The sequence below is a fragment of the Molossus molossus genome, unplaced genomic scaffold (genome assembly GCF_014108415.1).
Source record: "Molossus molossus isolate mMolMol1 unplaced genomic scaffold, mMolMol1.p scaffold_m16_p_8, whole genome shotgun sequence".
Taxonomy (NCBI): Eukaryota; Metazoa; Chordata; class Mammalia; order Chiroptera; family Molossidae; genus Molossus; species Molossus molossus.
In genome coordinates this window covers 72,741,797-72,762,684 of record NW_023425402.1, presented here as the reverse complement: position 1 = coordinate 72,762,684, position 20,888 = coordinate 72,741,797, and the positions used below count along the sequence as shown (strand labels likewise).

General features: G+C 38.5%; 1 protein-coding gene across 6 annotated transcripts in view; it reads right to left on the bottom strand.

The window, feature by feature from the left end:
• Positions 1–1,144: 1,144 nt before the first annotated feature.
• Positions 1,145–20,888, bottom strand: part of DSE (dermatan sulfate epimerase) — a 59,974-nt gene continuing 40,230 nt past the window's right edge. For 5 of the 6 annotated variants that reach the window (XM_036248880.1, XM_036248882.1, XM_036248881.1 and 2 more), the window contains 4 exons: positions 11,912–12,165; positions 7,879–8,118; positions 5,544–5,751; positions 1,145–3,277 (listed from right to left, as the gene is read on the bottom strand). In XM_036248880.1, the coding sequence (XP_036104773.1) occupies positions 1,519–3,277; positions 5,544–5,751; positions 7,879–8,118; positions 11,912–12,165 (2,461 nt within the window). In that variant the 3' untranslated portion in view covers positions 1,145–1,518. Of the gene's footprint in view, positions 3,278–5,543; positions 5,752–7,878; positions 8,119–11,911; positions 12,166–20,888 lie in introns of those variants that run through there. The other variant, XM_036248884.1, reaches the window with a different exon arrangement.

Sequence of the window (20,888 nt, the reverse complement as noted above, 5' to 3'; positions counted from 1 at the left end):
GTTCCTCTTACGTGTATCATTTTCTTATGCTGAAGTATAAACTGTGGGATATGTTTCAGTACTCTGTGCTGCTATTAACTTCCTGAGGACTTGGCTGCTAGTAAATAAGAAAATTTTATGTTTTTAAAAGTATGGCATTACTCAACTATCAGAAGTTGGCTTTTGTTTCAAATGTTTAAACAACAAAAAGGTAAATAAGAAGAGAAATTACTTCTTTCAATTCTAACACTACTTTATAAGTTTAATTAATGCATACCCAGATAAATATTTCTCTTCAAAGATTTCGAAATTGCTGCATGCATGTTAAATGTAATGGGGAAAAGAAGAAGACACAATTGAAAAATCACAATTATTAAGTTTATTTAACAAAATAAATTTAAAGAAAATTTTCTATTAAAAAACATAAGAATCATATCCAAATTTTAGCTCCCCATCTTCTTTGGTATTGAAATCAACCTTCAGGATATAAAATATTTTATTTTGAAGTTTAGTCATTGGGTCTACAACAATTTTCCATACAAAGAAAATAGAAAATCAAGTTATCTGTAATTGTTAATTTGTTGAATAACCAATGGATGCATAAAAGCAATCTGTTATGTGTGTACAGAGACTGACATCATAAAAAAAATAGTCATTCATAGATACATGTATTCTACTGGAAATATATTTTAAGTTTTTAATGATTTTTCTGCCATCATTTTATCTTGTTATCTGAACAGTATCCAATACACAGGTGCTGTTACTCACTTAGCTAACCAACTACTCCCAGGAAGTTGACAACATGATAGCAGGACTTAGCAACATTGATTTATTTAAACATGGCTACACCATTGAAAAAAGTCTTTATTTCTCAGAATTGTGTGCTGCAGTCTTTTTATAAAATAGTATCTGACCCTGGTCAGTCTGACTCAGCAGTTAGAACGTCAGCCCACAGACTAAAGGGTCATGGGTTCGATTCCTGGTCAAGGGCATGTGGTTGCAGGTTCAATCCCAGCCCTGGTAGGGGTCGTGCGGGAGGCAGCCAATCAATGTGTCTCTCTCCAGTTGATCTTTCTCTCTCTCTCTCCTTCCCTCCCTTCCATTCTATCTAGAATCAATGGAAAAATAATCTCAGGTAAGGATTAACAACAACAACAAAACAGTATCTGAAGATTGCTAATAGCATTAAATTAATATTAATAAAATCCTATTCTAAGTCTTTTTTGTTTCTTAAATATTACTTGCAACCAGTCTTCTTGTTTCTTCTAAGAGTGTAGTATTATATGGACTGCTAAATTAGTCAAGCCAAACACTTCCAGGAACATCATGTGACAACCAAACTACTTTTATCCCTTTGACACATTCTTTGCCTGTTCCAATTCTGATTTCTCCATGTCCTTGCCTTCTTGTATGAAGAGATACCCCCCTTAATTTGTTAAAATGAATCTGAGAAAAAATCCAATAACAAACAAGGGCAATTTTTTTTTTTTTAACATAGACTTGTGATCATAAGTGATCAAGCGATTGATAGCTTCAGTGCTAACACTGTGACTGGGAACAAGAAGAGTACAGCCATAATAAAATACAGCTATCTACTAGAAGGACTGCATAAAGACATCTTTGGCCATGTAGGCTCTGGGCCCTCTGGAAGTAAGTCAGTTGCATTGCCAACATGACGAAGAAAATAGCAATGTTCAGAATCAGGAACAGTCTGGTGTAAGAGGCCGACAGGGACGGGGCTTTGCTGTGGGTAGTCACCATCCGCGCCTGCCCAAACCGGCCTTTCATCAGGCCATTGTTTTTGTGTTTCTCATATGTTACATCTGCAAAATCTAAAAGGTCTTTCATTTCTTCATCTTCATCTATGGGCTGTTCTTTCTGTGCCAAAATCTGAGCTTTCTGCCGAATCTTTTTTTCATTGACTTCGATCTGTGCAAAAATATCAGGGACGGCATCCACAAATTTATAGCGCTTGCCTACCCTTCGGTTTTTCTTTGACTTGCTTTGTTGCTGCTGCTGTTGCTGGGATATGGCAAAAATCCTGTCGATGGCCTCCTCAGTCTGTCTCTTGTCTGAAAATCTCAGCAGGCGCTCGGCAGTCTTCCTGAAGCTAGCTGTGTTCCGGACCCGGGACAGGATCTGCTTCTCCAGCAGCTGGAACACTGGCTTGAAATGCTGCAGGTTCCGTTCCACAATAGCAGCATAGTCCTTCACCTCAGGGACAGTGGCGCTCTTGATGACTGAACTCCGGTCAAACAGAATTTTCTGACGATCTGCAATGACCTGTGCAAAGGCAGACTGTCCCATGGTCTCACCTGTCCAAAGGTAAACGGCATAGGCGTGTTCTCTGGTGGCTATGAACACATCCAGTTGCTGAGGGTCTCCGTGGATGCTGAAGCTCTGAACATCCACGGATGGCCCTATGAAGAGGTAAGCTGCCCTGGAGATGGGACTTCGGAGGTGCATGGTGACATTCACATAGTTTGTCCCATTGTAGGGATAGCCCCGAGGGTATGTCACTGAAGCAAAAGTTGCTTTCTCACTGTAGCCAGTATCATCCATCCAGTACATTTTATAGAGACCATCTCTCTGCCTGATGAAAGCCCCATGGACCCCGTCTACCACTGTCTCCTCGAAAGGGAAGTCCACATTGTGGAAGAAGCTCGTGGCCGTCTCCACGAGGCTCTCCTCTCCCAGATGTACTTCATCCACAAGGAGGAGAAGCTGTGGATGTAGGAGGATCAGATTCCTCTGGACGTTCTTCAGATTGAGCTGGGGGTTATAAGCTCCCACACCTTCTCCTCGGATGAAAAGCACCCCATTTTTCTCCACAGCTGCAACCACTCTCCCTTGACAGCTAGCTGCTAGGTCATGCTTATATTTAGACCATTTTGATGAGCAGTCTTCTGTGACCTGACCCTCCCAGGGAGAAAAGCAACTCTTCGACACAGCTGGGGAAAACATCAAGACGTTGTTGAAAAAGGTATACTTTGGCCCATAGAGAGCCTCAGTAATGAAAGGCACACCATTGGGAGCAAAAGTAAATGAGTTTTGGTCAGGATGTTCATGCCCGGCATTAAAATTTCTCCATCCTTTGATCCAATCTTTGTATTTGTTTCTGTGGACAATGTCATATATTGCACGTCCCCCAAGTTTTCCTGACTTGAAGGAAAGAAAAGATCTATTGATTTCCACAGGCAGTGCACTTCCGTAAGTCACCACACCCCAGTCTTCAAAATAATGCAATGTAGGGGTGCCAAAATCTGGAGGAGGAACAGATTTCAAGCTGGCATCATACCTGAAAGAATGAATTTTTAAAAATTAACTGGTTTTCTGGTGGAAGTGAAAATAACACATCAGAACCCACAAATGCTGCCCAGAGCACTCGCAGTGTAGACTGTAGCAGGGACATTTCTGAAAATACCAATGGATGACAAGATTGCGCAGGGGACTAACACCCTTGGTGATAGGGAGCGGAGAATGTCTTTACAACATGCGATCCCTGGATTTGAGCCTGAAATGATTACTGCTGCTAATAACCTTCTGCACTTAACGTCAGAGCTACTGTCCAAATGACTGAGGCTCATAGATCATAGCATTAAGGCTTCATCCAAGCCTCTCGTTGGGAGCTCTGTGTTAGGATCTAGAATCTAACAAGCCTTGAGTTGCAATGAAATACTGTTCTGCAATAAATGGTACTATTAAAGTTTGACAGAGTAGTTTTTACCCTCCAAAAATTAATTTAGAGTTGAACTTCACATATTAGATATAATTTATAGTGAATACCACATCTGTGAATATAAGTGGATGAAATTCAGGAAAATAATAAGACCGGAGGATTTCTAACTGTGGCTACCACTGCCTACCCCAGATTTAAAGGTTTCGTTTTAATCTGCAGATGAGGTCATGCATTTTGGACAATAAATGGTCTCTTATTTTTATTTAGGGTAAATGTTTATTATCAAAGTAATAAAAAAATTAACATTAAACTTCCAAGTGATTAAGAACATAGGTTTTGGATTCAGAAAGGCCACAAAAATAATAATAAACACAATGTTTGCTTTTGATGATTTGAAATAACAGTCTGACAGGTTTATATAATTTCCTGCTCAAGGGAAGAAAGGCAGACCTGTATTCTTAGCTCGTAGACACTTTTTTCCTAAAGTGAATCAATCATTATGGTAAAGTTCATCTCACTGGTGTTTGAGTGTGGCTGTTTCATCTGTTGTTCTAGATAGAGTCTCAGTTACAAAACCTCAGAAAATGTGTCTCTACTTAGGTCTAGTATAATAATATTGGCTTCATTTTGTGATTTAACAAATCAAGATACAAGCTGAATTTTCCATCTTTCTCTCAGTTTTTGGTCAGTCTACAAACTCCTATAAGGTAGATTTTAAACCAACTTAGACTAAGCATTAACCTGACTCCTGTAGTCAGCTTTACAGAACTCTCTGGATTACTTATGGGCAAATGAAAACGCAATTAGATAACAACTTGATACCCCTTAAAGGAGTCAAGAATGGCTGCATATTAATATATTTAGTTCATCCCTGGCTGGTTTTCTCAGTGGTTAGAGCATCAGCCCGTAGACCAAAGGGTCTCGGGTTCGATTCCCACTTAAGGGCACATACCTGGGTTGCAGGTTCAATCCCTGGCCCTGATTGGGGTCATGTGGGAGGCAGCCAATTGATGTGTCTCTCTCACATTGATATCTCTTGTTGTCTCCCCCCCCCCCCCCCTTATTTCCACTCTAAGAAATAATGGAAAAATATCCTCAGGTAAGGAATAACAAAAAACACTTACCCGTGAATATAGTTTTAAAAAATGATGGTTAAACTATCGACAGTTATTTCTTTTCTACTGTTATTTTCCTCTTATTTGTTTATATTAAATATAATAATAAAGAGAAACAATCAAACTACAGAATCTTATTTTGAAGTTGAATGCAAATGACAAAAGCGAAAAGACATCAGGGATTAATTATTAACCTGTTCCCTGTAATTTTTATTTTAATTTATTGGATGCCAACAATACATTTGGCAATACTTTAAAAAGGAGACACTGGTTCTCTTTCTGGGCTTAAAAGATTAAGGCAAAAAAAAAAAATTACATGGTTCTTTTATTATCAAAGAGAAACTGTCAAATACTGTCAGTTTTGAAAATTTGGCAACAGCTTTGCTGTTAGAAGATTATAATGTTCCATTTACCAAAACAAAACAAAATATTTTACCACCATTTTTTTTGGTATGGTTATCAGAATAACCCAGTCCAAAGTTTATGGTTTTCTCTTTTTATATAATTTCAAAAATGATGTAAGTTAGAAATGCATATCTATGAAACTGTGTGAGCCCAGGACATCTCTAATACAAGAAAACCCAAAACTGCAAACAGTGGTTAGATTTAAATGTAAGGGCATGTTTCTAAAAGAGTTCAAACACTGTGATGTGAACTGAAGTTGCAAGTACTCTAGGTGGCATAAAGTGCTTTAGATCGGGTGTTTTTTAAGGCAAAAAACTAGCACGCTGGGTACAATCTCTTTTCAAAGCCAGCGCGACGTGTCATACCAGAGAAATTCCGTGTGAAGAGTGCACCAGCGCTGGCCTTTGGATGGGGTCCCTGGGCCTTCCACCACGCGGTTCTTTCTGATTTGGTCAGCGAGCCAGTTACCACTGCCGTTCCGCATGACAAACTTATCCAGGAACACTAACTGGCTTTCTGGACCATAAAACCAGTTGTAATTTGAGTCTGCAATGGCCACAGTTCTTTGAAACCCTGGGGAAAGAAGTTCAACAGAACTAAGGTGAGTTTAAAACTTCATACTCCCATGAAGGTCTAATCAATGATTTTTCAATCTTGCCTGCAAATTAGAATCAATTGTGTATCTTAGATAAAAATGACAAACAAAACCACAATGCCCACACTCCACCCCAGATCAATTCGTCAGAATCCCTCTGAAGGTCTTCCACAAATCTTGTGTGCAAGTCTGTATGTGTTATATGGTAACTTGTCATTGGTGGTGACAATGCCATGACGACTCATGACATACACTGCCCACTTTCCTCGTTTTCCAGGGCCCATGCTACGTGCGGTTATATTTGCATGGACACGCACACTATGCCCTTGTGCATGGTGAGTTCCTGAACCTCAAATGAAGACTCGCTCCCCTACCAACTCATCCCACATCCTACACCAAAATAATAACATAAATGTCTCAATCTGGCCTCCAATAAAGTGGGGAGAAACGGAGTTTCGACAGGAAGAAAACTTTACAATTCCCACAGAAGATCATGCCAGTATGCATTGCTGAAAGTTAAAAAAAAAAGAGAGAGAGAAAAAAGTGCAAAGATTATACTGAAATAGGCCAGAAAAATAAAAGCAGGGAAGACAGGATATGCTCCAGACATTCTTGAAAAAGGAGAATGGGCAAAAACTCTGGGTCAGATAGCACTAATCACTACTAGAATTGCCACAGTAGAGAAAAATAGAGAAATGTTGAAAACAGACTGACTTAACGCAGAATCCCTTCTGAATGTTACCATGACTATATTTCCATCATGTACAGCTAATGTTTTTGCTTCTAGCAATCTAGTAAATCTCTTCTAAATAAATCTTATTATAAAATGTGATTTTCTGAATCTTCTACTAATTTGTGAGCACCCTGAAAGCAGGTGTTGTGTTTTATTCCTCTCTGAATCCCCTGTCCAGCATATAGGTGTTCAAGAAAGGTTTACTGACTCAATCATCACAAATACTTGAATCCTCTTCTGAGAGGTGTTCATAGGTGTTTCTAGCTTAAGAAGTAGCCACATACACAGCTCACAGCAGACCCCAGCCCTGCTGTGTTTGGCTGTTAGATCTCAGCTCAAATTACAAAACACTGAGACCACTGAAGGTCCCTTACTATAGATGGCCTTTGACTATCAACATAAATGACAAAACAGGTCTCTCCGGTATGCTTAAGAAGAAGCAATAAAACGAATAGAGTTCTGAATGTAAGAGTAAACTAAATCTTAATATGGCTCTTTTGTTTTGCAGTATATTTTAGAAAACTAATCCAATAATGGAAATTCTATCCAATCCATGTGCATACAACCTCCACAAAATTATTTAAACACTAAATTTTTTTTTTACTGTAATTCTAGAACCATCATCTAAAAACTGCATTTCACTGGAGTGGGGGTGGAGTGGGGAGAGACCCATCTGATGAAAAACTACCTCCTAAATGTTTTCTAACATCCTATTTAGAAACAAGGAGAACAAGGCTCTCCTAGAAATAAATACATTCATAAATCACATACGACTTTTTTTTTGATCCAGTTCTCCTAGGTGACTAAGTTAAACAGCAACAAGAAATGAGTTTTATAGAAATTCATTTTTTGATTATTTTCCTATATTTTGTACTATTTATTTCAATAAAATATTTAAAAGAAAATATGAAAGCACCAACTTAAATACGTAGGTGTAATCTTTCATTTTGAATCATGTCTATACAGTTTGGAAGAAAAAATTACAAACTAAAAACCCAAATAGGATCTATGAGGGATCACACAAAAAGGAAAATTAACAAGTAATCACAAATGCCTATATTCGGTTTAGATTCATGAAAATGAATTTGCATATGTACACAAGTTTTACATATACAAAAATAAAAGTTCTGTGGAGGCTACAAATTACATGTGATCCGTCATGCTCCAAGCTTTACAATACCTAAGTCACAAATCCTCACATTCACTCTTAAGATGTTCTGGCTATATAACTCTTACATTGAATTCTACTTTGATTTTTTTAAAATCCCCTTCATGGTAATATGGCTCAAACCCCACATTTTTCTAGCTCATTTTCATAATCAGAAAAAATTACAATAGCTAACGCTGACCCACTTGTGATTCCTCACAATACCTGGCAGGATGGTTCTATACATAAAGGCAAAGTGTTGCTTAAGCCACGGATGGCCGAAGTGGTTGATGTCAAAGTGCCTCTGAACCAGGAACATATACTGGAAGAGTGACCTAGTGGTGTAGCTGCCGTACGCGACCCCTTCATAGAGGGAGCCGTCCGTCACCTCTCGGAGCAAGACCAGAGACTTCTCCATGATGGTCAGAACTTGTTTGGTCCATAAGTAGGCTTCCTGAAGATACCCTGAAGGATGAAAACAAGTGGAAACAATGACTAAGGCTGTAACAAAACATAAACAAAAATACGGCTAAATAAAACCCTCTGAGTTATCTGACTAGTTTATAGGACAAACTGCATTTCGTAAAACTCTCTGTCTCAACATTATCAGTAACATCCTGCTAGTCCAGGTTTGTGATGGGTACGTGATGGAAGTAAAGAAGTTCTTGAATACAGGTCACTTATTAATCAAATGAAGATAAACCTTTACGAGAGTATCATTTTCCAATCTTTAATAAACCGAAACCATATCACATCTAAGATCACAAATTGCATGTAACTTTATGTTAACAGGAAAAGATCTGTATATTGAGACCTGTCATTCACTTTTTCTAAAAACTACTACTTTGAAATATTTTTGTTGCAGTTTATCACTTTACAAAACTTTCACCATTATTTTATAGGGTTTGCAATAAGTTGCAAATACTATAAAGGCTAAACAGGCAGTCTTCAATCTGTTCTATTAGAAAACACTTTCTCACGGGGTCTTCATGCTTTTAGATTCCTTAGGATCTGAAAAGGAGCACAATGAGGTGAAGGGACCACTGGGGTGGCAACTTAAGGGCAAAAAAAATTCAGCTGGAGTCAAGAATCTGCCAAAAATGAGCTATGTGATTTTGTTCAAGCATTTTTTTCAAATTGTCACATTCCTCAGTCTCACCAACTGAAAATTAAAGGTCTAAAAACTTTCTAAAAATCCTTACAACATAAATGTTAGCTTGCTATAATTCTTGGGAGACTAGCATTTAAGTAACCATAACAAATCCTCACATTTTTATAACATTTGCAATTTACACAGCACTGAACATAATCTTACTTAATCCTTTTAACAACTCAATTATGCATTATTACTCCAAAGTTACAGAAAGGTTGACTTGTTCAAGACCTCTGGCACATGACTGAAAATGAACAGAACTTTGATCTAAGCCCAGGTCTTGAGATTTAAGGTTTGTTTTCTTGTATTTAAAACACACAACCCCTGAGGATAAAATTAAGCTCAATGCCTCCTACTGTGGGTATAATCTTACTGCTGTCGCTCCCCAGACGTGTGTATGACCCTCAGTGCTGAACACTCCATCAGGTCTGCTAGGTGTGCTGGGTGTGGAGGCTTCCAGAGGCCCAGGTACCACAGTGCCCAGCCCAAGTCCAAGGTCCCAGCCCAAGTCCCCACTCTCATCTCATGTGGAAACACCGTTCTCAGCTCGGCTGGGCAGAGGTGACTGTTCATTGTACCCTGGATCTGCCTCCCACCCAGCTGCACACCTGACATGCCAGTCTTCTGGATACTTTTCAATTTCCATCCTCTAACTGTTAGGGTTTAAAATGCCAGTCATCTTCCTCTTTCCCCTCTCTGTATCCTCCATCTGCAGCCAGTCACCAAGGTGACTGAAGCCTAAAATCAGGCCTGTGACTCACTGCTCTCTGGATATCACACTATCGGATTTGCCTTGTTTTTTCCTTAGAGCAACCCTGTTCAGAAGATATGAGGCAATGTCCATCAACACACTTTGCAAACTTCAAATCTGTCACATGACGTACAGTGTTGTTAATGATGCTATGTTTCCACCATCCACATACCTTAGAATGTTCTTCATTATTTTCACTTACTACACCCTACCCATCCTTCAATGTTCCATGTACCTTCTCAAACTCACTTAAAGAACATTGTTCTTTTGAATTCAAACTTAAGATACTTAAGATATGTAACCATAACTTCATGAAATCTCTTATTTCATTTCCTGGTGCTATTATAACTATTGGGTAATCATTGAAACATTTCACATCTCTCTTCTTTAAAGTTGATTTGTAAACTGCTTACAAGTGATCCTGTGGTCTCTATGCACGAAGCCTTAGGCAGGGTTAGCAGAGCAGACAGAAAATTCGAATCCTCCTGAGATTCTATGAGTGTAGTGGAACTACAGATGTGCTCTAAGCTATCTCAGTCAGCACCTACAGGCGGGTCTGGAGAGCGTGGAACACTGAGAAGGCCTGGCCAGAACAGCTCCTGAAGTTAGAGCGAGTACACCAAGAAAATGAGGACTACAAGCCTGAGAGGTGCAGACCCCAAGATTTCACCCCTTTCTCTACCCAGTCATCTTACAAATGTGTGCACTCCCTGTAGGGGCTCTGGAAGACTATATCCCAGAGCAACCTGGAACCGTAATCAGAAAACAAGTGCATATGAAAACTCCTGCCGGAGGAGAAGTACACATTTTGCTCCAATCTGAACCAGTCACAGAACTTGGGATTAGATTTTGTTTTTGTGTGAAGAGAGGGCAAAGAAAGTTAGGATAAAAATTCACCCTCTTAATTAAGCTTTTCTTACTGCTACAAATTAAATTTTTATTCCCAGAGAGGCAACATAATACAGTGACAAGAGATTGAACTTTGAGTTTGACCAGAAGTGGGTCCAAATCCCAGCTACCTTATATGGTTGATGTCAAAATTAGAAGAAATATGAACAAGAATCGGCACATGTCATATGCTCATCTGACGTTAGTTAATTTTCCTCTTAGACCTAATTAAAAGTGATGGTTGGCTGATGTGACAAGGGAGAAAGCCAGACTTGAGAAAATCTGAGGCTGGATAATCTACAAAATGCTTATTTATTTTTATGAGGAATATAATCAAGAATTAAATTATTTTAGATTTGCCAGCTCTAAGTATATATTTAATATCTTTGTAATTCACTGAGAGCTGTTATTCTTAAATACAATCTTATTTAGTCATTTATAGACTTCCACAGGAGTTGTAATTAAGTCAGAATTATAAGAACAGAGAAAATGTAATATTAGCAATTACATTTACATTAAGGCAAAGTAGATATACAATCCACAAAAGTCACTTCCAAATTTGACCTAAATGATCTAGATTGGTTGTTTGAAGTCTTTAGAGAATAAGAGTACAGATGTAATGATATACATCCGTGCAGGAAACATTTGTTTCAAATAACACACCACCTGTTTATTTATTTATTTTTTTTATCCTCACCCGAGGACATTTTTTTATTTTTTGTTCAAATAGAGCGGGAGGAAGAGAGAGAGAGAGAAACATCGACGTGAAAGGGACACATCGAGTGGCTGCCACCCGCACGACCCAACCAGGGCCGGGGACAAACTGCAACTGAGGTACATGCCCTTAGCGGGAACCGAACCCGGGTCTCTCCGGACCGAAGGCCGACGCTCTAACTGCTGAGCCAAACCGGCCAGGGCTAGTTTTTAAAAACTCTAACCAGGCTGGCTGTCTTCACTGTTAAAATTCTCTGGAAAAATCAATATTTACCACTGATCTTGTGCTATAAGAATATGACTTGGGCCCTGCCTGGTGTGGCTCAATTGGTTGAGCATCGTCCCATATACCAAAGGGTTGTGAGTTCGATTTCCAGTCAGGGCACATGCCCAGGTTGTGGGCTCAATCCCCAGTAGGGGGCATGCAGGAGGCAGAGGATTGATGTTTCTCTCTCTCCCTCTCCCTTCATCTCTCTCTCAAATCAATAAAAACATATTTTAGAAAATATGGCTTGGGACAATAAAAAAAAAGCCATAATTAAATAAACTTCATGCTAATATAACTAGCAGAAATAAAGAAAGAGATGTCTCTCAATCCTCTAAGAGATGCCCTAGGTATTACTTCATCTCACAGGCTTAGTTACAATCAAGTATGAACGTGTACTAAGACTAGTTATAAAAATGCTTTGCTCGTATCATGGCAACCACGACTCGCGTCCGCCTGGGCATCCCTCCACTGTGTCCACACGCACCTTGGTTCATCAGAACGAGGCTTCCTGTGAGCAGAGCCATGCAGTTGGTGGGCTGATGATTGTGCAGATACTGAAACCCCCATCCCCTCCTGTATGAGGTTTCGTACATATATCCTGAGGCATTGGCGATCACTTCAAGAAACTTCTCCTGCTGTGTCTTGCTCAGGTAGTTGTACAAGAAGTCATAGGCAGTGGCAAAACCCACCAGGGAGTGAGCAAGTGGGACTTCATCCCAGGGAGCATCTTTCACCAACCTGTAAAGGAGAACAAGCCAGGCAAATGAGTGCGACCAGGCTCACAGTTTGCCTCCCACTTTTAAGTGTCTATTACTCAGAACCGAAGGGCACAGCTGAAGATGGAATCCAAGAGATTCAATGACACAGAAGCAACTTCCCTCTGCATTAGACACAAGCATCAAGTGTATCTAACGTGAAAATGACAGAGTTAGCACTTTTCTCTCTCAGACTTCCAGTAACTTCAACATGCTGAGAATGCTTTCTTTTGATTCTTTTCCTCTTGATGAGAGGCGGTAGAATAGATCCAAAGAGATGTGAAGCACATGACATCAGTAGCAAGGCATACCCATTTTTAACTAATGCTCCCCTCCCTTTTCTACTTGCATAAGAGGTCCTGGTTGTGGAACTGCCTTGCTGAAGCAGTCGAACATGTACATCCCTTCTCACTTCCCACAGATGGCCAACGTGAAGGCAGGTGGCCTAGAGTTATGGCCTCTCAACTGGGACACACTCACTTGGTCAACCCCACAATGGGGAGAATGGCCAAAAAGCTGATGCAAATAAGTGAAATGAACTGATTCTAATTCTACATCTCATTCTCCTCATATGATGAACTGCAATGCCTTTAAGGTCCTTTGAGTAACTTTCAGAGAAGTCTAAAAGCTGATCTGTGAAGTATTAAACTGTCATTTTTCCACGAAGCCACATTTCTGCTTGACTTGCTATACTATTCAGCAAGAATTTTAAGTGTCAAACAGGAAGCTAAAAGGGATTTTTCATAACCACAATTCTGGGGAATTATCCACAAAGCCCTCCCCATCTGTTCAGGATGGATTTGATTAATCTCTACGGGGCGGAAACAAAGGAAGAGGGCGCCGTTCTCTTGGGGGGTGGACGGAAGCTCTCTGTTAGGAATTAAACTGAACATCAACATTTCTCCACGATGAGCCTCCTTTGGCAATTTAGTGAGGTGTTAGCCTCTTTCTCGGTATATTTTAAAATTCATAAGCTAAAATACACAAGGATATAAGGAACTCTCTTACTTTGAAATGTAATTATTAAAACATATTTTTAAAAATTGTGGTATGTGTTTCTTTATTCAATCATAAGATTTAACAGCAGGGATAGTAACTACCATAGTGTGTGAGTAGTGATGAGCACAAACAGTATTTTGAGATGCCTATGATAACTGTAATGTGGTATGAAAATATCTGTGTTTTCTATCTGTGACACAGTTACAGGTTCTCCCAAGAGCACTATAGCTGGTTATCTATATCCATAATCTGTAAGAAATGATCAATTTCAGTTACGGTTAGTAAAAATTAAGATGCAATATTTCCCCCATATTAACACCATAGGCCCCAAGTTAAGAACACTTAAAAATGTCTGAGAGATTACTTCTTCTAGGAGTAATCCTGTGTTCTTCCTTTAGGAGCTTATATTAAAGAACTGATGTTAGTGAGGCCTTCGCTGGTCACCCTGTCAGAATTTCAACATCACTCCCCAAACAACAATCTCTCATTTCCCTTCCTCACTTTTTGGACCTCCTAGCATATACATATATGTATGAGATACTGTATGCATATGTAGCCCTTATTGGAATTTAAGTTCTGCAACAGCAGGGTTATCTTCCCTGCTCTGTTGTATCCACTATTGGATCCCCAATCCTACAACAGTGTCTGGCAAATAGTAGACTCTCAATAAACATTTTTATTAAAAGAAAAAATGAACAACCTAATAAAACTAGGCCACACTGTTGACAATGAATATGCAATCATTATGAAATCAGGAATTTGGAGAAATCCCTTGGTATTTCGGAATAATATCACTGGTTGGCTGTGCTGGTGATACAGAATGGTGCTAAAGTGACTCAGGTTGATGGGTTTCTTAACCATTTGGTCACAGAAAAAGCCGCCTGGCCAGTTCAGCTTGCCAATGTGCGTACTGGTTGTAAACAGACTGTGAAGAGTGTGAATTAATTCCCCAGTTTGAGGGGAAAATAAAATTCATACTGCAAGCTCACTGCCAGGGAGTTAGGAACACAGTCTCCACTGACTCATGGTGATGGGTGAGCCAGGCGGAGAATCCAAGTCAGCCGTTCTCAGCTCTGTGTCTTCATACCATGTCATGCCGCCTCTATAAATGACTTCATATACACCTAGCCGCAGCAAAGCTGGTGTCAAAGAACTGTCACTATCTACCAAACCCTGACACGTCTGATTAACTGATGAACTTATTTTTAAAGATAAAAGGACATTTAATAAACTTCTCATTCTTCAGGAAATATTATTATGCAATTGCTGTGAAAATATCTAACCTCTCACATACAGTTACTTATTCCAAGCAGTTTTCAATTCAATAAAATACTAGCACACATATAAAAATAGTTCATGGTACCATTGGGTTCATCACTACTAGATCATTATGAAATCTGGCCTGTAATAGCTACATATCTAGAAAGTCATATATATCCTTTACCAGTAAAATCTTACCCAGCCTCAGATACAAAGTACAACAATGGTAGGAAGAGAGCATATTTTACTGTTATGGAAACCAAAGGAAATTTCCTTCTAGTTCATGGCAGCAAAGAAACTATCTTACATGATGTGATTCTGACCAGTGGTTAATTTATTGAAAAGGCTGGTTAAATGGGGAATCATAAAAATATATGACAACTATTAATTTATGAATTTTATTTTGACTTAAAATACAGACATGTACACACATTCACCAATAATTTGAAGGTATACTAATTGCCTTTCTTTAAATATGGGTCTACAGAATGGAGTTTCATAGTTCTTTTCTGCAGATAACACATCATCACAATTTCTAGCTTTGTTTTCTCTATAACATAGGAAGAAATTAAAGATACTTATGAAAGATTATAGAATTCTTCCAGATTTTTGTTTTCCCCTAAATTTTTACATTTCATCCACACTAAACTATATGACAGCAATATTTTGCACTAAGTCATTACAAAGCACTGAAGTTGGTTGTAAAAACATTAGTTCTTTTTATTTTAAAACTCACACTTAAAAAGGCTTACATAATAGTATTAAAATTGTGTCATTACAGGTATTAGTGAAACTGGCATCAACTGGTCTGAGAACAAATACAGTTGATATTTGCTAAGCACATAACTCTACTGGGGGGAACAGAAATGAATGGACATAGCAGAAAACGGCCCACCAGGCTTGACGCCTCCAGCACTCCGTGAGAGTTGCTAGGTTACGTGAGGAATGGAGGTTAACTTCAAAAGCGAGTCAGTTAAGAGGAGGTTAGCTAGGAAAACTTTCACTATATTCCTCTTTTTATAAGCTATAGTTTCTTCCCTTAGAGAGGTGTTCTTAAAGTAAGGTCCATGGACCCCTAGGGTCTCCAAGACTCTTTTAGGGGAGCCCCAAGTAAAAGTATTTTTCATAATAATATAAAGATGTTATATGTTGATATTTGCAGTGATGGTACAAAAGCACTAATGGCTAAAAATGCTGACATTTTAGCAGGAATCCAGGCAGGGGAACCAGACTGCTCCAGTAATCCTTGTGTGATTCTTTACTGCTGCCATGCACTCTAAGTTAAAGAAAGAAAGAAAGAAAAAAAAGCCAGTTTCACTAAGAATATCCTTGATGAAGTGGTAAAATTATTAATTTTATAAAATCTCAACTCTCCAAGTATATATATATTTTCAATATTCTGTATGATGAAATGGGAAATATGTAAAAAGCATAATGGACACCAAAGTGCAATGACTATCACAAGGAAAAGAACTTGTACATTGAGTTAAGAGCTGAACTAGCTGCTTTTTTTCATGAAACATCATTTTTACGTGAGGAAATGACCAAGTGACAAATTATGGTTATCTAGACTTGGGTATTTAAGTGAACATTTTTTTTTTTTAAATGAACAAGGAAGCTTTCCAGGTCAAGGAAAACTGAACGTCTTGGTTGCCAATGACAAAATTTGAGCTTTCAAGTGAAGATAAGAATTTTGGAAAACAGATCTGCTACCATGAGCTTAAGAGCTTACCAATATATTATACAGTTATCTAAATAATTCATGGGTCAAAAAAGAAATCATAAGCAAAATTACGAATTATTGCAAATGATAATGAGCATAAAATGTCTGAATTTGTGGGATATAGCCAATGCAGTCCTCAGAGGAAATATTATGGCACTGAAAGTCTTAAAACAGAAAATAAAAGGTATAAAACTAATCGTCTCAGATTCCACCTTAAAAAGCTAAGACAGGAAAAGCAAATTAAAGCCAGTGTTAATTGTAGAAAACAAATAATACAGATAAGACAAAAATATATAAAATACAAAACAGACAAGTGATAAGAGAAAATCAACAAAGGCAAATAATGAAATACAAATAATGACTGAATCCAGGAACCAAGTATATAAGCAAATATCAACTACATAGTCTTTAATCTCTGCAAATCTGAAAATTTTCAAACTAAAAAGTTCAGAAAAAAATAGAAATTTATAAATGTTGGCTCTGACAGCAACTGATCAGTTATAATAACTCTGTGTATTTTTAAATATATTTATGTTCTAAAATTCAATATAAATGTTATAACATGCAACATTAAAAACATAATCTCTATTTCAAACATAACATGATACATAAAGGGGAAGTAAGTACTCTAGGACCAAGAGTAAAGATCTAAAGATTTGACATCAAGGGTTTCCCAAAGAAAAGGCTTAGACAAATTGTTATCAACCTTATTGTGCACTGAACCCCCAACCCCCCAACCCTCACCCCACCCCCGCCTCACTGTACACAGAGTGGGCAATCAGCTGTTTAGAGCCTGTGGAAGGCAGAGTAATAGTCCCCTCAAAGACATGTATATCCTAACTCCCGGAATCTATGAATACATTGCCTTTCATGGCAAAAGGGACTTTGCAGAGGTGATTAAGGACCTAGGGGTGGGGATTGTCCTAGATTATCTGGGTACCCAATCTAATCACATGAGTCCTTAACAGCAAAGAATCTTTCCTGGTTGTGGTCAGATGAAAATGTAACCACAGTGGAAAAACCAGAGATGCCATACTGCTGGCTTTGAAGATGGAGGAAGGGAAACAAGAGCAAGGAATTTATGTGGTCTCTGGAGGCTAGAAAAAGTCAAAGGAATAAATTCTGCCCTAGAGCTTCCAGAAAAGAACACAGTCCTACAAACACCTTAATTTTAGTCCAGTGAATAGATCCACATTAGACTTCTAAGCTACAGAAATGTAAGATAAATCTGTGTTGTTTAAGTCACTGTTTATGGCAACTTGTTACAGCAACAATAGGAAACATATAAAACCCCACTCTTATATGAATAGATAGTCAATGACTACCAGAGATTTATGAAAATCCCATAACAGAAAAGAAGAGGTCCAAATGAACAAAATAATAAAATTAAACCATACAGGTAGAAAAAATTTCAAAACAAAAAGGATTTCTTGAAAATGAAGAATAAAATAGCAGGAAGACAAACTCGATACAAGGGCTGAAGGAAAGTAGAAGAAATATCAAGAGAGCAGGGAAATGAGACAAAGAAAACAGGAAAGAAAAGAAAATGGGAAAATTGGCCCAAGAGGTTGAGCATCTGAGTAAGAAGAGAACCAAAAAAGAAAACAAAGGAAAAACAGGGGAAGAAAATCAGCTATATCAAGAAAATGTCCTAGAACTACAGGGCATGAGTTTCCAGGCTGAAATAGTCCACATGAATGAAAACAGACCCATCTCAAACCAAGGCACACGGTCCCTCAATTCCATAACATTAGTGACACAGAAAAGACCCTAAAAGGTTCAGAGAGAAAAATCAGTTCATTCAAAACATGAAGAATCAGAGTGGGCTCATTTGTCTCAATAGCACACGACAAGCTAGAAGACAATGAAACAATGCCTCCAAAATCCAAACAGACGATTTCCAGACTAATTCTGGACCCAGACCAGCTTCTATTTCAGCACTGGGGCAGAATAAACACATGCAGGCATCCAAGGTTGCAAAATTCACTTCTCTTGAAACCAGTGGAGAATTTCTCCACCCAAATTAGAATATATGCCAAAAAAAGAAGACTACATGTGATTCATGGCAGGGGATCCAGCACCAGAGAGAAAAGGAGAATAAGTCAGCAGCTGTATGGCATAACTAGGTCACAGCAAGTCACATGGCTCTGGGAGTAACTTCTTTAAGAAGATGAATTGCTATGAATAATGTCTTATTCGAATGGACTGAGAGAAGATTTACATAACCAATTGACAGTCTGATTGGTAATTAGCAATAAAGGTGCAGGAAACTAAGTACATGAAACAAGAAAGCTGTTATCTAAGAGAAAACAAAAAGTTGTATGCAAAGTGAAAAGTGATCATTATATACATGATATGGTTCAGGTGTCAATAGCTTCTGCCTTGTTAAAATATGCAGCAACAATATGCATCTAGTTAAAATGACAACATATCTATATTGGAAGGATGGAGGGACAAGAGGATGCACGTGTTGGTGGTGGATGGTATGCATGAGAGACAGATGAGTGATGCACCTGTAAGTCAAGGAATGTCAAGGGGTGCCTACAACCACCCAAAGGTGGGAGAGTGGCACGGACCTGCCATGGGACAGTTTCTCCTTGGACCCTCCACAAAGAACCAGCCCTGCTAAACCTTGATTCCAGACTTCTAGCTTCTGGAATGGTGAGAGAATCGATTTGTTTGTTTTAAGCTACATTTGTTATAGCTGTCCTAGCAATGACCTTAAAGAGTGTGACCTTCTTGTACCCACCATCTCCTTGCTGCTGCCTGAACAAACGCTCTCCCTTATTTTGAAGAGCAATCCTCTAATATTCTGACAACACAACATAACAATGGGATATCAAGTTTAAAAAGTGAAAGACACTCTAACAATGGCAAAAACTGTGTACTCAAATTTCTACATCTTGGCACCCTAATGATAAGAAAATACCAAAACCAAAATGAGGCGGACCTTAAGGTCTTAAGATACATGAAATTACATTTTACTCTCGCTATGGTCTCCTCAGTAAGGTCAATGTTTCCCCAAGATGCCCACTTTCTCATGCTTTATCAAAATTTTTTCCTTTTACAATATGATTTTTAAAGGTTTTGCTGAACTTGCCTTTATAAAACAGTGGGTAACTGTGGCTGATTTTATTCTGGGTGCCAATAGGAAATAATGTACTAAAGAATTTATTCCACTCAGCCCTGGAAACCTGAAATGCAATCATTAATCACAGACTTGCACTGTTTCCTAATGAAAAAAAGATGCTTCCTAATATGCTTTAGGAATAAGTACTCTAAACACTAGAAACACAGAATGAAGTAGCCACCTCAAAGAATAAAACAATCCCCTCTCTGGAGATATTCAAAACAGGGATATATCAAGGTGGAATTCTCTGAAAAGGAATCATGTGTTTATCAGTATGTTAGACAGAATTTTCAAATTATAAATTGCAAGCTATTAATAAATTGTGGAATGAACATAATGGATTATGACCAATATATATATATATATATATATATATATATATATATATATTTTAAATCTTTATTGTTGAATGTAGAATGTATTACAGATGTTCCACATTTTTTCCCCCATTGACTCCCTCCTCCCCACTCCCACCTCCCTCCCGCCTTTTCCCACACTATTGTCTGTGTCCACTGGTTATGCATATAAGTTCTTTGGTTTATTCCTTCCCACACCCCCAGCCCCTTTCCCTTTGAGGTTTGTCAGTTTAGCAACCAATTTGTACTTCTTAATCCCTTCACCTTTTTCACCCATTCCCCCAAACCCCCTCCCATCTGGCAACCAACAAAATGTTCTCTGTATCTATGAGAATGTTTCTGTTCTGCCTGTTCATTTTGTTTGTAGATTCCATTGTTGATATGTATTCATTGCCATTTTGTTTGTTCATATATTTTATCTTTTTCTTCAAAAAGACCCTTCATCATTTCATATAATAACGGTTTGGTGGTGATGAACTCCTTTAACTTTTTCTTGTCTGGGAAAGTCTTTATATGGCCATCGATTCTAAATGACAGCTTTGCAGGATAGAGTAATCTTGGTTGTAGGTTCTTGCTTTCCATCACTCTGAAGATTTCTTGCCACTCCCTTCTGGCCTGCAAAGTTTCTTTTGAGAAATCAGCTGACAGCTTTATGGGAACTCCCTTGTAGGTAACTAGCTGCCTTTCTCTTGCTGCTTTTAAGATTCTCTCTTTGTCTTGAACCTTTTGCATTTTGATGATGATGTGTCTTGGTGTGGGCCTCTTGGGGTTCATCTTGTTTGGGACTCTCTGTGTTTCCTGGACTTGTATGTCTGTTTCCTTCACCAAGTTAGGAAAGTTTTCTGCCATTATTGTTTCAAACAGGTTTTTGATTTCTTGTTCTCTCTCTTCTCCTTCCGGCACCCCCAAGATGCAAATGTTGGCACGCTTGAGGTTGTCCCAGAGGCTCCTTACACTATCCTCATTTTTTTGGATTCTTTTTTCTTTTTGCTGTTCTGATTGGGCGTTTTTTGCTTCCTTATATTCCAAATCGATGGTTTGCTCCTTGGATTTACGTACTCTATTATTGAAGCTGTGTAAAATTATTCTTTATTTCAGTTAAAGCCTCCTTCGTTTCTAACTGTGCATCGATCATTTCTGACTGGTCCTTTTTTATGCTCTTGAGGCCCTCACTGAGTTCATTGAGCATCCTTATAAGCAGTATTTTGAACTCAGCATCTGTTAGGTTGCTTATCTCC